The 17,117-nt window shown below is 47.5% G+C and overlaps 1 protein-coding gene across 1 annotated transcript in view; it reads left to right on the top strand.

Moving 5' to 3' along the window:
- Positions 1-279: 279 nt before the first annotated feature.
- Positions 280-17,117, top strand: part of PID1 (phosphotyrosine interaction domain containing 1) — a gene marked incomplete at its 5' end in the record, with an annotated part of 82,880 nt that continues 66,042 nt past the window's right edge. Inside the window, one exon of the mRNA XM_084267558.1 lies at positions 280-309. Within this exon, the coding sequence (XP_084123684.1) occupies positions 280-309 (30 nt within the window). The remainder of the gene's footprint in view (positions 310-17,117) is intronic.

The following is a 17,117-nucleotide window of genomic DNA, read 5'->3' as shown; positions in this document are numbered from 1 at the left end:
CAGCTGGCAGCCCCGCTGCCCACAGAGCGGTGCCGGGGCTACGCGGGCAGCCGCGGCCCCTTCCCTCGCGTGTCCCCGGGCGGAGGCCGCGCCGCGGGAGATGCCACCCCGCGGGGACAGCAGCCCGCGCGTGGCCCCCGCCCCGCGGCAGACACGCGTGGGCGGGGCGTGGGCGGAGCGGCGGGGCGGAGCGGGGAGCGGCACGGCGCGGAGGGGAGCGCGCCCGCAGAGAGCCGCGCTCGGCGCCCGCTCGGCAGCGCCTCCCGCCGCCGCGGCACCATGTGGCAGCCGGCCACGGAGCGGCTGCAGGTAGGCGGGGGTCCGGCCCGGGGAGGGCGGCGGGAACGAGCCCGCGGAGCCGCCCGGGGAGGGCGGCGGGCGCGGGGCCGGCGGAGCATCGTTCTCCGCGCCGGGAGTTTGTTGCAACTTCTCGCCCCCACCCCGCCTCCGAGGAGGGTGGTTGTGCTGGGGGGAGAACGGGACGCGCGGAGTGCGGTGGGGGCGAGGTGCTGTCCCGGCGGCATCCCGGGTCCCGGCTGCCGCTGCCCGGCGGCTCCGGCGCTCCCGGCGGGGCTCTGGTGCCGGCGGGCGGGGGTGGTGCGGCTGCGGCCATCCCGGCCCCGGGGGGCGGTGCGGTCAGTGAGGTTTCGGCGGAGAAAAGCGCCGTTTTAGAGCTTCTCTCCCTACACCCCTCAGGTGAGGGGCAGCCCCGCCGGCCCGACTGCCGCCTGTATCCGCGGTGCGTGGCGATGCGGGACGGGACCCGCGGCGCAGGGCGCTGGGAACATAAAACCCTGTGGAAGCCGTTCGCCACCCCCAAAGCTGTCGGTCCGGGTGGCTTATGAGAACTTGGGTCCGCTCCGTACCCCGCCTGGCCCTCCCGCAGCAGGTCAGGCTCTGCTAGCCCTGGGCTCTGCCTTCCTTTAACACACGCTTTTATGTGTATTTCGTAGTCGGGGTGAAACCCGAGACAGGCAGCGAGCGAGATGAAATAAAATTCAGTTTGTAGTTCCGCGGTGTCGACTTCGTGTAGTTCCCCAGCGCAAGTGTCTAGTGAGAGGGAACCGGGCTCTTTAAGTCGCAGCCCGTGGTCTGAGCTGATGTCAAGAAAAGGTGGTTACTGAGTTTGCAGCGGAAATCGAGCGTTTGCTTCGGTATCATCGAGCAGAAAACTCAGGGGTTTAATTTGAGTTGATAGCCAAGGCAAGCTGAGCAGATCCGTGAGTTTTAATCCGCACCAGCCGGTAACGGGAATAATTCCCGCTCTTAACAAGAGATACTTTTCTCAACAATGCAGAACTTGGTTTTTGGTGGCTAGGAATGATGTGCCACATCCACAGATGATGGGTTCCAGGGTAAAAACTATGGAAGCGTGTTGGTTTTGTTTCCCGTGTTAGCCAGGAAGGTCTGTACCGATGGGAAGCGGTGAGATCCCCTGTGTCAGGAGTTAACGGCCCCTGGCTGGCTGTGGAGGCGGGAGCACCGGTATCACCTGTGCTCTGGGGCGTGGAGTCCCCTCTGGGGCTGCTGCTGCTGGGGAAGGACCTGAGGTGAGGCAGCACCCGGCAGTTGAGGGCAAAGGAGAAATGGAGTGGGGGGCAAAGGAGAAGGGGAAAGCTGAGGTTAATAGCGGTGTGCTGGTTTGGATTGTATGGACTGGCTCCGTGCCCCCTTTGTGGAATTAGGGGGTGTTAAAAGTAACGAGATACTCGTATCACAAACATCTGATGCTGCCTACAAAAGCATGCAGGGCTAAAAAGAACCGAGCGCGTATGTTTTGCAGAGTAAGGTTATGAGTGGAAGCTTGTTCAGCTGCCTCGTGTCCCACGCACTGGTGGGGATCTTGCCTTGGGAGCGGGTGGAAGAGGCGGTGTGCGGAGGCTGCCTGGAAGGGATGCTCGCCGAGCCTCTTGCATCACAACACAGGCCTGTAGAAAGGGGAGGGGCTGCACCGGAGGGCAGCTGTAAGCCCCAAAGTTGACAGCAGTGGTCACTAACTTTGCACAACTTCTGGTTGGTTGCCTCTAGCTAGATGCTCCAGACCTCCTGAGCCTCCCAAAATGCTAAGCACCCCTTATTGTGCTTCTTGCTACCAGGAATTGCTGGGGAAGTGTATGAAGAGCTATAGATGCTCTAAAACCCCCCCAAGTCATAGGGATCCACAATTGCAGAATTAAATGATGCTTTGGACTTTTACCAGCTCCTGAAGTGGGGAGAAGGGGAAAGCCTTGGTGAAGCCACGTGAAACACGTAATAATTCTGTGCTAATACAAGAGTTTAAGTAACAACATAGTGGACAAAATGAATATGGTGAGTGGAAGGATGCTGTGAGTAACTAGGATGTGATCCTGTAATTGGGAGCTGGACCCTAACCCACGTACCCACAAGCCAGAGTTGTGTGTGCAATGGATTTTCTAATATCCCCACCTCTATTTTTCTTCTGGGTTTTTTTTTCTTTCTCCAAAAGAACTTTGAAACCTGGTCACTTCATGCAGCCTGATGTCTTCCCATACTGTCCCCAACAACCAAATGTTGTGCCTCACCAGCCTGGCCAGAGCTGCCTGGTATCCACCCAAGGACAGCTTGTGCAAGTCAATTACATGTTTTTTCCCTCAACATCTTAGGTCAGTTTCAGGTGTCTCACATTGCTCTCTTTGTCCCAAGCTCCCTCTCTTCTGGCACCCAGCTGCTATGAAACAAATCTTGTCATCAGGGTGTTGAAATGGGACCCTGTGCTTGCCCCTGGATGGCAAAGATATCTTGGGGGGAGGGGGCACTGGGCATGTGATTTTAGGTGAAGCAGTGGGGTATTTGATCACTGGGTAGGGTAGATGAAGTTTTGTGGTCTCCATGTGTTCTGCCATTATGGGTTATACCAAGTCAGGTATAACCAAGTGCAGGGTATTTGGGAGATGTATAATGGTAGGTCAAGCCTTGTCTTCTACAGGTTCTCCTTGGAGCTGATGTATAGGTGCAGAAGGCGTGGAGCTGGCATAGCTTTTCTAATGTTTTCCAGTGTGATTTTGACCCAGTGCATCTTGCATTAATACCCGGTCATAGAGACGTGCAGCTCCATCATAAGTGACTACTGTGTCACTTATGACCCTCTTTCAGATTATTTCTTTTGGCCTGGTTCAGTAAGGGAAAAGTAAGGACAGATGTTGGAAGTGACAGCCTGTTGGTGTGGGTCAGTCCTGCCCTCACTGCTAAGGGGAGCTGTGGATGTTGAAGTTAACAGGAGCAAGTGCGATGGTGTGAAGGCTTCTGTTGTGCTCGGACATGGTCACCTGTGGCTTGTGGGTCTCCCAGTCTCATGCAGCCTGTGTAACAGGGCTGTGTGTTCCTGCTCTGTAGCTGTTCATGTAAAAGCTGCTTTTGTTCTTTTGGTCCTGTCAAGTTTCACAGTTTGTGCTGAAATTTTTGGCGTTGGCTGGACGGCTGCAATTCCAGTAGTGAGGTCATCAGCAGAGCTCACGCATACGCAATGGGGATGAAGTGTCATCAGCAGCTGGCTTATAGAAATGTGGTGAGCTGGGGCACTGAGCTGGACATCTCCCCACTGCTGTTGTGGCCTCTTGCTGCTGAAATGCACCCCCTTTTCCCGTTTGGGGGCACTGGTTTCTGGCTTTGCTTGAATAAACAGTGATCACTTGTTATAAAACAAGACTTGGCTTGGGGATCTTGGTTGGTTTTTAGTCACTCTGGTCTCTGCTCCACTTCTCTCTGGAAGCTTTTCCTGTTATCCTGCTACTTACTGAAGAAGCCTTGCTGTTTCTGTAAAATATGTTGAGTTCAATGGATTAGAGCAATAAGCTAAAAAATATAAATATCCCAAGTTTCTGGAATTTATTTGAAAATATGATACGACGAAGACTGCTTTTTCTTCTGCTGTTCCTCTGCTTTCCCTTGTTGTGATTCTTTCACCTATAGTGACATCACAGTTACATGTATTTTCTCCAAAGTTTGGGGGATGATCAGTTATATGAGAAATGGCACAGCCAGGACCTGGCAAGAATATGCCATAGGGATCAGTGGATCTCTGGTGTCTTCTCTCCAGAAGATCATGGCTTTGCAGGTAATGCTGGCATTAACATTACTCATGGTTAATGTAGAAGAGGTGATTGGGACTGTGTCTTTTTTGGAAGACTTTTACCCTTCTAATTTGTGTGGCAGCATTCCTGACTTGTGTTCAGTAAAATGTAGGTGAATGTATTGAACACAGGAGTGCCTCCTCATCTCCTCTGCTGGGACATGAACACAATGGGGGAGGCTTCAGATATTTAAGGGCTGTTCTCCCTGCTGGGAATGCCAGGGCTCCAGCCTAAGGATTTCTGAACCTTCTGGGTATGGTTTTCATTGCCGTGTTTGCAGCGGAGCTTATTGATGGTTATAAGCAGCGTGCTCTGATTTTTTTGGCTCAATGCTTGTGGCAGTGGCACTGGTTGAAACAATGCTGAAAATCTTCTGAAATCTTTAGTTACAATTATTTCCGAAAGTCCCCTTTGTGCCTCGCTCAGGACATGAGGGTTGGGAGCCCTTGGTGGCACAGCTGGGATTTTGGAGCTGCTGGCCTCAGTGATACTCCCGTGAGGACTCTGAAGTGGTTTTTGAAAACAAGGTCTTTGTGCAGTTTCGTGTGCCTGTCTGAGAGTTGACTGCTATTTGCTTTGAAACCTAAATTTTCCTGGAAGCTTGATGCCAGACATTGTTTCTAGATAATAAATCCCAGTGGGTGCATAGTTTCCAAGGTCATGCTGTTTATAAGCCCTGTTTATAAGTTTTCCTGCTTCCCTTAACACATGTGGGTAATGGGGATCACCATGTCCAAACAGATTTTGCCCTGGAGCTGGAGCCCCAGCAGTGTGGGTGCTGCCCAGCCTTGCCTCGTGCTGTAACGCTGGGCATGGCCAAGCTGTGCCCACAAGCCCGTCTTCCGGAGGAGCTCTTGCTTTTTCTTCTGTAGATGGTATGGCCATGGGCTTGCACAAGCAGTATCCAGGCAGGAGGGAGCAGGTCGAGGTGTTGTGTTGTGGAGCCTGCTCCCATCCCCTATCTTGTCCCTGCCTGTGGGGCAGGGTGGGGAAATGCTGCTGTTTGAGATGCTTTATTTGAGCACGTGATTACCTCTTTCCAAACGGTCTCTGGGTTTCTGCCATCATCTGGGCCTGCCCCAGACCACTGTAGGACAGCTAGGGAGACTCTCGTGCTGTCTGCTGCATCCCTGCTTTAGGACTGGACATCATTTGATGGGGTGGCTTTATACGGACATGCAAACAGCGAGTTTATGGAGGAGGATTTCAGTGATTCTCATTTTGCTCATCTGTGAATTGGATATTCTGACCATACCCAAGGTTTGTCTTTGGTTTTGGTCAAGGATTTAACAGTGGATGGCTGTGGCGTAATCTCATATTGCTGGAATGTATTTCTTTCATAAAATCCAGCTCTGTTCTAGAGTGCTGTGAAATACTGTGGGGGAGTCCTGCGGGTGGGTGAGATGTGATGAAGTGCAGGAAGCTTCAGGCCCTTCTTTACTGGGGCACGTTTGATGCCCCAAACCCAGAGACTTAATTTTGCTGTTGTGTAATTTGTGCAGTCACTGTGAAGTCATGGGAAGGATGTTTCTGTAAGGCTGCATTACCACGGTCTTTGAGTTTCTGGTGTAATTTGCCTCTGCATCATTAAGATATGGTAGTGAAAACACAGCATGGGTATTGATGGAGGTGAAGAGTGAAGGCACCGGTGTTGGTGGTGTGGCTGCTCACTTTCTGGCCTGAGAGCATGACCCTCTGATGCTTCAGAAGCACATTGCTTGTTTTTCTGTGATTTGTTACTGTTCTCTGTACCGCTGCATTGTGAAGATACTCAGAGTTTCAGTTTTGGGCATGACAGACCCTGTCGCTAAAGAAATCTGTATTGAATGCATCCACTCCCAGGTAGCATCCCTCTCCAACATCATGAGCATTGAAACTCTTCACTGGAGAGAAGTTGTCTCAGGGTGCGATGGCATCGAGGTAATCATGGGCACGGTGGTTTTATGATGTTTGTTCACATCTGTTCAGATGTAAGGGGGCTTTAGGTGCTTCCAGAATGAACTTCCGCTCTTTCTATTCTAAACCTGGTGTTCAGATGCATACATCCATTAAAAACACAGCATGCAGTCAGTTCAAACAATAGTTTTCCCATTTTAAAAAGCATGGGGGGGGGGGGAAAAAACCCCTTTAAACCAAACACAAACAGGTTGTAAATGTAAAGCACACAAGCAGCTGTCTAGGCAGAAACTGCTGCAAGACGTGTAGCAGGACGGATACTACTACTGAGCTCTGGTTTTATTAAATATTATGTCAGAAGGAAAAAGTGAAAAGTATTTGAAATTTAAGCTTGAGTCATGTGGATGCAAACGTCTGGGAAGCCTTACAGCCCAGTGTTTTGGCACTACATAGCTTCAGGATATCTTTCAAGGCATCAAAGTTCTTGCACTAGCTTGCTGCTATGACTTTACAGCAGTCAGGGATCTTTAAAACAAAGCTCTGTGATTCCAGCAAGCTCATCTGGCACCACTTAGCTCGGGCAGTTCCTTTTTTCTACGTTATTTATTCTTTGTAGAAAATGAATGGCTCTGGAAAAATGCTAATTTTGGGAAGCATTCTATGACCAAAAGAAAATCAAACTCAGTGACTGCCTTGCAGAAAGCCCCCTGGGAAATGATCTTAAGGGTTCGTTTATAGTGTACTACTAGTTTCTGTTTATGAAACTGACAGCCTGTTTGATGACCAAGAAAAAAAATAAATAAAGCAGTGATTTCCTTGAAGAAAGACAAACTAAAACACTGAGTGGAAGTAGTTCAGAGCTTTGACTGCCTGTTTCTTATTTTCTGTTTTTCCCTGGTGGCAGCCAGCAGGACAGGCAGCAGCGCTGTGTCCAGAGCTGTGCTGCATCCTGCCAAGTGTGGCTGTGTTTGCAGACCTTCAGCTGGGTGATGGGAGGTGTGCTGGGCTGCCCAGGCCTCCTCCTGGCATCCTCTCACACCGTTCAGTACTGTAGGGACTTTTCAATTTAGCTGTTGGCACAAGCAAGATGAGTGTGGCCTAGGGACGCGTAAATGTGTAGCTGGAGAGTCCCTTTAAACGATGTACTTGCCTTCCTTCCCCCTCGCCCTGTGCTTTCATGTATGATAATTGAACTCATTTGCACTTCACACAATAGTTATTATTTGAAGAGTTGCAGGTGACAGTACTGTTAGTCTTCCAGGCTCTTTCTGAAGAAGCACATCAGAACCCTTTGACCAAAGATTTTAAATGTGAGTGATGGGAAATGTGTCCTGAGAAGACCTGATACAGCTTTTCATCATTTGCTTTTCCTCCTGGAATTCTGAAAAGACGAAGTGGCAAATATAAGTTTTTGAGCAGAATCTTAAGGGAAAAAAAGAAGGATGTTTCTGGTACTTGGTATTCTTTTAGTAAGAGCAGTTCAACAAAATTATACACAGACTCAGAGTGGCTGAGTTACTCGTGTTGCACAGACCCTTACCCAGGCAGTTCAGCATTGGGTTTTTTGAAGAACTTCCAGTTCATTGGAAGCCCTTAAACAGTATCCCCTTTCCTGGCAAAATGATTGTCAGTGATGCTAGTTCAATGCCAATTTGGAAATGTAAAAATTCTGCCATTCCATTAGTTTCTGCCTGTTCCCTCACAGGCTTCCTCTGCCCCATTGTGCCGGGTGCTTCAAGGGAGGCAGTGGGATGCCTGGAGCAGGTCAAGGGCCTTTTGTGGGCTGTTTCATTCCCATCTCACAGCTTAACGGCTGGTTATGTTTCCAGGCAATGCAAACGGCTGTGTTTCAGGCTGGAGTTACTACTTACAGGTTTCACTGACCAAGCTATGCTGCGAGTGCAGCACTGCTCGGTTGGGATCCCCATGCTGTAGGACTGGTGCAGTCAGCGCTCTTGTGCTGTTCCCCTTTGTGGTGCTGGGTCTGTGTGATGTCAGGCAACTTTCAAATGTCTCCTCATGTGAAAATATTTTCTCCAGATCTATTTGATGGGACCTGCCAAGAACCCTGAGAACAGATAGAAAGTTAATTAAGTGTCCTGAAGCTCAGATTTATGGCCACCTCTTTCTTCCTGTGCCAGGTTCCCTCTGGGTTTGGGAAATGGCTATTCCATATGTTTTCTGTGCAGTTTTCAGAATTACCCTGGAGTAAGTTTCCAAGTACTTGGAGCCTCCATTTGGGTCCAGACATTTCCAGAGTGTTTTACCTGGTGGGCCAAGCTCTTCTGAACATGTACCCATTCACACAGTGCCTGCAGGGGAGGAGGGATGTTCAGGCTCTTGTCCCACTGGTGGAGTAGCTGCCCTGAAGATTTTGCACTGGGATCTGGCCCAAGCTCCAGTGGGATCAGTAGCAAACTCGAGGCTGACTGGATTGTAGAGCAGGGCAGCAACTGTGTCCATCAGGCTCTTATAGGAGATTCACAAAATTTGTACAGTCTCATGTAAAACATTTCTCTGTGTTATGGAGCTTCTTCCTGAGAGTGGCTGCTGGCTGGAGGCCAGGGCACAGGGTCTGAATGGGACCTCCATAGTGATGGTGGCAAGATCAAATACATCCTCTGAGCCTGCAAGCTTCTTGCTCTCCATTCCTTCCCTGAACCTGGGTGTTGAGAGACAGAAGGGATGGGTGGACACAGCATTTCCTCTCCAAATGGCTTCGGGGGAGGCTCCCTAGAGTGAACCTCATCTGCTCGGTGGCTTTCCTGGGGACAAGCTTTCCTGCTGTCAGGATTAATCTATGCTTTCACAGCTGATGACGATGATACTGACCTGAAAATGCTAATTATCTCTCCCTCTAGTCATTCTGGTTGAAAAACCAGGCAAACAAAAATTCTGTTATAAATTATTAAAACTACCCAGTCCATATTAAAATACTGAAGTTGGTTTCGAGTGTTATGTTGAGAAATCTGTCCTTGGTTTTCTAGTATTTCCTTCTGCTGGGGAGAGGAATACCACGAGAACAGTTACATCATGGTGTGCTGGCTCTTCTGGCTCCAGCTTGGAGCTGGAGAGTGTAAAGACAAACAGCAAAATCATTAGAAAAAAAACACATCAGACTTCAAAAACAGCATTTGAATTTTTTTTTTTCCTCCCTTGATTTGAGACTATTTATTTAACAGAACCCTTTGCCTGATTTTTAGCTTTTCCATCTGGATTTCCTGCCCCCCTTCCCTCCCCCCATCAGTTTTGACCGGAACGGTCCCTTCTGGAACTTAGGTAAACATCAGGCTGCAGCTCCCTGAGCTGCCTGGGTGTTGGGGTGCAGGGCACACCTCTCCCCTGGCTTGCTGCGTGGTGTGTCTGTGGAAGGTGGCTGTGAGTTTCTTTCATCTTCCAGAACATTGCCAGCTTAAGCCTCAGATTAACCAGAGTAGTCAATGCAAAGATCGAAGAGAAGATTTTGGCTGTGTTCTGTTCTGCAGCTGAGGGTTTCAAATTGTCTGATGGGCTGAGTGATGGTTTTTGTGAGGGATCTGGGGAAGTTTTACTTCAGGTAAAGGAACAGTCACTGTAACAAGTTTCTTGTATCTGCCTATTTTAAGGCAACGTGAACTAAAACCTAGAAGTATTTGCATGTATGTGCAGAAGATGAAGTGAGATATTTCTATGGCTGCTTTGCTTATCCCATAGTGTCCATATTACTTTCTGTGCTGCCTGTTCCAGAATCGATTGATATTAAGTCAATTTTAATGTGGGGTGATTTTAGATTTGTGGGGTATTTTTTTTTGTTTTGGTTTGGGGTTTTTTTTGCTTTGTGGTTTGAGGGTTGTTGGTTATTTTTTTCTTTCTTTATCCCTGACCCACAGGAATTTTCTGTGCCTGACCATAAATAAAAATGCAGAAGCTTGAATCTTGTCCCAGTGCTTTTAAGAGGGAGCCTGTACCGCGCAGATCTGCACAGGCTTCAGTTTTCACAGCTGTGCTCTGTTGTTTGGATTAGAATCAGAAGGAAGGATATTGTGAAAATTTCATGCCGGTCCCTCTCAATAGTTTGGCTGAAAAGGCCTATTGAGTTCAGTACCCTGTGTTGGAGAAAATCCTGATAGCGAAGACAGCTTTGGTGCCTCCTGCTAAAATGAGCTGGAGGGATGCAGGGTGCTGGTAAAGAGCGCTGGGTGGTTCATTTTTCCGTGATAGGTGATGAAGAATGAATCCAGCAGTGATTCCCGAGACACCCAAAGCCCAGTGACCCTCCAGCTGAGGACGAGGCACAGGGGTCAGTGTGGGCTCTGCCCCCTGAGCTGTGGGTTTGCTGCCCTGGCTCCCCGCAGGCCGAGCAGCGCGGCCGCCAGCAAAGCCGCCTCTTGAGGAGTTGGGTGGTGGAGGAAGAGGAGCTTTCTCTGTCGTGTTCTTCCTGCTGGAGCCTCGACACTGAAGTCTGTGGATGGGATGTTCCTGTCTACAAGATGGGGCAGTTCACTTTGATAAATGTGGTTAAATCCCTGGGTTATAACAATGCAGCCTTATCTCTCTGCCTTTGAATCCATTAACTTTTATCTTGCCATTTGTGATGCAATATAACTGTTCAGTGGTTTACAAGGAATGTTAGGAACCATTTGTCTGTGACTGTTTTGTTTTGATCTGGTGTGTAGAGGCTCTTTTTTCCATTACAGAGCCTGGAGCTTGGTGCTAGGATGTGTAACACTTTCAAAGGGCAATGTTTTAATCTTGTACCTCCAAAATACAGAGCGGCTATAGAATGATGAGTTGGACAGTTTGAAAGGTTACAAGAGCTGAGATAGCTCGTGGCTGCCTGTTCCCACATACTAGTGGTGAGGTATTCAGATACTCGGTTCTCTTTCTTGTAGCTTTGAGATTGTACATGATACCTTGCACCTCCACCTCACAGTCCTGCAACTTCTGGGAACAGGACTCTCACTTCCAAGGAGTTACCCTGCTGCAAAGACCTGGGATTTTGTTTTCCTGGGCAGCTATCACAGACAGAATTCAGATAATTGCCTTGGAGGTGTCCAGTGGGGACTGGGACTGCCTGGTACAGGAACCAGAAATGCCAGGCTTGCTGCAGGGTGTGCAGGGGCCAGGGTCAGCCTTTCTGTGCGTCACAGCAAGCCTGCAACCAGTCTAAATGAACAAGACAAATGCCTTTCATAGTCAAGGGTGTTGAAAAGCCCTGGCACTTCAGAACAGTGAAAAATATTCACTGAAGTTTGTCACTGCTTAATTATTCTTTTCCTGAAGTCACTCCCCCACGTCTTCCATGTCTTTAAAATGTAGACAAGTTCTGGGCTGCTGAAGTGGTGAAACTCGTCTACTTGCTGGAGAGTTGCAATTTGAAGAGGTTGTGAGCTGGAAGTGATAGCTGAAATGAGTTCTGGCGAGATCTTCATGTGGAAAGGGATATCCCAGAGCAGCACCGTAGCGATTTTGCTCCCATGGCCTGATGAGCTCCTCCGGGTTTTCTCAGCCTGCGGTTGGGCTCCAGCAGGTCAGAGCAGGGGTCCAGCTGTGTGAGGTGGTCAGGTCTGTGTAGGTGGAGGTGTTTCGGGGTGTTGTCAGAAAGGCAGAATCTAAGGAGGCTTTGGGCTAATGTAAAATGCTTTGTGGAGATGTAGAGCTTCTGGGGGAAGGAGGAGCCAAATCTGTACCTGGGGACCAGGGTCTGTGGGCAGATGCAGCTTAGGAACCCTGTCTGCAGAAACCCTGCCCTGAAACAGCTCTCTTCTGGTGGGTTACAAGAAACACAGACATTTTAAATGCCTTTCAGAGGATGTTTATGTTGTCTTTTCAGATTGGGATTTTTATTTCTCAACATCAAAAGTTATTAATGCTGCTTACGTGATGTTAGAATAATAGCCATGTACAGTGGTCTGCATTGGCTAGGGAAATGCCTCTATCTCGTTTGTTCTGAAGTTTACTGTGCCAGCTCTGGAAGCAACAGCCTGACCTTTAGCTCCTCTGTTATGGTCTGAGGGTGTTCTTGCATGGATGTGAAGCTTTCCAAGATAAAGGGAGTGAATGTGGTTTGGCATTTAAATCATGAACATTGTATCAAGCTAGAGAATTTCAGAAGCCATTAATGTCAAAGGCCATGTCATTTTGTTCACTTGGGAATAAACTGCCCCATCTATATATGTCTTTGGTTTCAGTCTGAAATTAGAGCTTGAGGAACATGCTGCCAGTGAAGTTACTCTGCTTTTCTTACTCTGATTGACAACAAACTTCATGTGCTTTTAAGAGTCCAAATCTTACCTGATTTTTTTTTCTCCCTCCCCCTTTTTTTTTTTTGTTTTAAAGAGTAGATATTTGTGACAAATATTAAAGCCTCAGAGAGCTAAACTAAATGTTTCAGTATGACTCTCTTTGGAATGCATGTGGTACTGAAGTCATTCTGGACTGAGCCCTAACGCTTTTTGGATCAGGGGCTGCTATGTATCCGACAGGAACATCTGTGCCATGCTGTGTGCTTGCCATGCTCTTGCTTTGGAGTGGGGGGAAAACCACTTCACAAACTATTTATGGAAGTGTTAATAAGTGTCATAGTTCCTCCCCTGTGTGGGGGGAAAAGGGAGTGTGGGTCCCTTTCAGGAGGGTTGGCGTGGGGCTGTGGACTCTGCCCCAGCAGCAGGCTTGGAGCATCACTGGCTGTCGGCCCCGGTGCCCCATGGTGCCTGCAGCCACCTCCTGTCACAGCCTGCTGCCTGGCTTGTGGCCTTCAGCAAATGTCTTCAGTTTTCAGCTGAAAAATGTATTTCGTATTTGTGAGTCTGGGCTGTTTGAAGCCTTTTCTGTCATAATTTCTTGTGAAAATGTAGTGTATTTGCTGCTTCAAAGGCTTTAAAATGCCTGCTCTGCTTCCATGCCCAACATCCCCCTGCCCCCCAGCATTTCTCAGGATCAAAAAATTGCTTCTTACTCAGCAGCCACTGTTACAGAACTGAAGTGAGAGAGCAGCCTGCCTCATCCTGGGGAAAAAAACCCCACCACTGTTCCCAGTGTTTTCTTAATCTCAAATCTGTACACGGGATAATAGGGAGGTTCTGTCATATTTTTCTATATTAGCCCCAAATTTATCTGGTGATTTTTAAAAAAAATTTAATGAACAGCTTTCTGGGAAACTTTTTAATCTGGTGTCCTTACTGAGCTTTACCAGTTGGCATAAACTTGCATAAAATCAGGTTGAAATGGTTGCTTTAACTGACCTAGTCCTTACAGTGCCAGACCTGACTTCCCATATTGGTAGTAAAGTGATGTGAGTTTGAGGAGTTGGATAACGAAGTTAGTTACTGTTAATTGTTACAACCGTGCTGCAGAGCCACCAATGCAGAGCAGTTATAGCTGTGTAATATTTTTGCAGAAAAATTACAGTCTTTTGGAGCATCTGAGTTGGTAGGTGTCAAGGTGCAGGGTTTTATTTCAGATAGGGTTTGGTTAAAACCCTTTATTAGGGCTCTCCATTAAAAAAGGTGCAGGTAAAGACTTCCTTAGCAACGCTGGTGGGATGGGCTGGCTGGGGATGGAGGGAGCAGGGTTGTCAGAACACTGGGGGACTTGGTGACTGTTTTGCAGTGGGAACAAACTGACAAAGCACAACTTGTCCATCTGTTGGAGGTGTGAAGGAACGACTTTTGAGCATAATGTCACTTCCTTAAAGTAATTGGGTTTTCCACTGGGCAGGAGGCGATTGCAATGCCACCTGTGTCAAGTTGATGCCATGCACTGGATCTTCTTTGCTGTGCAGTGACATTAACCTGGTGAGGAGAGGGTGATGCTGTCTGCACTGGAGTAACACCTCTTGCATTGCCCGGGCGGTTCACAATACTTGGTGGTGGTGTCACAGTCTCTGGTCCTTCTAATCCTTCCTGGGCACAAACAGGGTGCAGAGACGCTGACGTGCAGATCTCCAGCAGCGCAGGGAGCTGGGCTGGCAGTGCACTCTGGCATAGAAATTTGGGCTGTAATCTTGTGCTTTGCAGAAGTCTCATGTGTGCAGCAGTTTGTATAAGGTCCAGCTCTTGAATAAAGCTTTAGAAGGGAGTTTGGAGGCAGGTGCCTGCCCGAGACTTCTGTGTTACTCGGTACCCCTGGTTGCTTGCCTGCTTTGATAGATCAGAGCAGGAGTGAACAGGCCCCATAGCGAGAGTTCGTGCTGTAAATGCTGTGCAGTGATTTACTGCTGGGGCTGGTTATCCCATGTGGTGGTTTACTGCGCCCTGTGTACAGATCCAAGGTTTGCTCTAGGAAATGTTTAATACTGCTCTGCTTTGTGCACGTGGAGGTCAAGAGAATGTGGTTTTTCTTGCTAATCATCCTGTCTTGCAAACTAATGGTAAGTAAAATAAAGCAAAGAGGAAGCGTGTGGATTCTGGCCAGCTCTTAGTAATGTCTGAACCAACTAGGCCAATGCTGTGTTATTTTTCTGACTTAATTTTACAGAACTTCTGTGGGATTTTGAAATCTTACTAGTCTTACCCTGTGTAATTTACTCTCACTTCCACTGCATAGTGGTTGTTTTTGTGTGGATGGGTTTTTTGTTTGGGGTGTGTTTTTCCTTTCTCAAAGATAGTGGGTCAGTATAAAGAAGTATTTTATACAGTGGGTGTGAGATGGCTTAAAAATACAGTGGGAGTTGCTACCAGCATTTATGTTATAGATATTCCCCTGGAAGTTAATATTGAAGGGTCTAATGAGCAGGATGCTCTCTTGCAGGGGTTCTATTTACAAAGATTTAGAATTTATCTCCATTCCTGGGATGTGTCCTCCTCCTTTAGACCTGGCACAAGATCAGCGGGGGCACCTGGGATGGTGAGGAGGCCACCCGCTTCCCTGCACTTGTGTGTGCTATTTCCTGTCCCCTAAAGCAGCCAGACCTTGGATGCTGTGTGTCTGTCTGCTGAGATACTGTAAGGACAAAGGCTGGTCCTCACCTCAGGAGCTGATGAGCTACAACAGGGAGCAAGATGACTTCAATTTCTATTGTGCATGTTTTGATTAATGTCCTGTTAACCTTGTGTTAACCCCTAACACCATGCAGTTACTAGTATAGATATTTACTCTTGTTACATAGCTACAGATATATGTAGCTGCAGCTTTGTGGTAGGATTAATGCTATGTTGTTAGTACTCAGTTTAAGTAAAACAATTTTGTCAGACTTTCTCCTTTGTATTTCTTTTAATTGGCAAAAGAGGAGGCACAAACAAGGTTCAGATGGCCAGAGTCTCCAGAATCTCATTATCTTAATTGAAAAATGTCAGCCTTTGACATTAATAAATGATTTAGCTAGTACATGATTTAGTCACTGGGGAGAAATGGAATCGACTGTTACAGCCATCCTTCACTTCTAGCCGATAATGATAAGCTACAGCCCACGGCACTCAAGAATTAATAGCTCTGGACTTAGGATATTATTTCTGTATATTAGAACATCTCAATTTCATTATATTTGGTAACATTTTATTCTGAAATATCTTCACTTAGTAACGAACGGGAAGGTGCATAAAGGACACCATCCTGTATCCTCTAATGTCACTCTTCAGCTCTTTACAGTTGCATGTGTGTCATCAGTGCTCTGCCCCTTCTTTTTTAAAAATCAAACTGGTTTGTTTCTGTTGACCATTCTTCTCTTCCAAAAGGAATCAAGTTGCTTAGATGGTGTGTGGGGATTAGTCGTGTATTGAACGACTGCAGTAAACAGGTAATTAATTCTCATCAGAACGTACACTGTGCTGTATGTGGATTTTATGGAGTCTTCTGGAAAAAAAAATATTTTCTGTCTAAAAAGCATATCCTACCCAATGACTGGCTGTAAAAGAAACGGCTTGGAAATATTTCCTGGCCAAAGAAAAGGATCGGTGCATACTTTTAGTTTGCCATTGTGGTTAACTTCTCTATGTGTGTTTTCTAGCAGCATTTTTTTTCTCCTCAGTTTTCTGTCTCCAGTGTTAATAAACGTAGGTACAGAAATAACAGCCTGCTTGAGCTAACCCGTGTGGTCTTTTCTTGTGCTAATGCCTACAGTAGGATTTTGTAAAGGACAATCTGAGGATTCAGGCTTGGCTTTGTTCCTGTTTGAAATCAGTGTCAAAATAGATGACTTTGCTGGATCAGAGACCTGGTGATTGTGCCCTGGGTTTTTTTCTTTTCTTTTGCCCTTTTATATATATAAATATTTTTATATATTTTTAAGAACTAGGTCAGTGGGCAAAATAGGGCATTAGTGTGCTGAAAGAGATAAGGGGGTGAGGTCTGTGCCTGATAGAGCACCGTGCATGGGGTGGGCACCACACATGGTTGTGCAAGGGCAAGGTGGAGTTTGCCATGGATGGCTGGCCTTGTGTGGAGCCAGGAGTTGTACTTGATGAACCTTATGGGTCCCTTCCAACTCAGAATTCTATGATTCTGTGTGTTTTGGAGCACAGCCAGTGACTGATGAGTTCTGATGACCAGCTTTTGCCTTTAGAAAGTAGTAGTGTTTATTTCAGCTTCTAAACCAGGTGAGTGAACAACTGTTAGGAGTACCAAGAGATGCACAGCCTATTGGTTTGTTGAGCATAAAAGATAGTTTTTTATGCTGTCACCAGCCAGCAAAGGGAGGTTGGGATTGGCAATACTGGTGTTTCCAGAAAATGAGAAATCAGAGGTGTAGAACACATCTGTCCTCAGGATTTCTGCTTGACCTTCCCGTTAATGCAGGGGTCTTGCTGTAGTCTTTTGGCTTTGCCAGTTGCATCTCTCCGTGGGTCAGGATCAGGGCTTCTGACACTTTGCAGGCAGCATTTTTCTTGCATTGTTCCCTCTAGGCAAGCCCTGAGCTCCAGGTAACTCAGCAGGAAAGTTATCCTGAATTGTGAGCGCCTTTTTCCCTCTAACTTCTCCAGTCTTGCTTAGCTGTTTTCAGTCCTGCCCTCTCCTGGCCATGGCCCAGCAAAGCTGAGTGATGTGCATTTCCCAAACTGTGTGGCTTTACAGCGTGGCTATCTTCTGGGGCATCTTGACACTAAGGTTTCAGTGTCCTTTTGCTGTTGCATCGTACTGGGAATGACTGCTTAACCTGTCTGATTCCTGACAGAGTGGTTTGCCTTCTTTCAAATCCTGCCTTCCTTTAGCTTG

Source organism: Gallinula chloropus, assembly GCF_964237585.1.
Source record: "Gallinula chloropus genome assembly, chromosome: 8".
NCBI classification, from domain to species: Eukaryota; Metazoa; Chordata; class Aves; order Gruiformes; family Rallidae; genus Gallinula; species Gallinula chloropus.
This window is presented reverse-complemented; position numbering and strand designations above follow the sequence as displayed.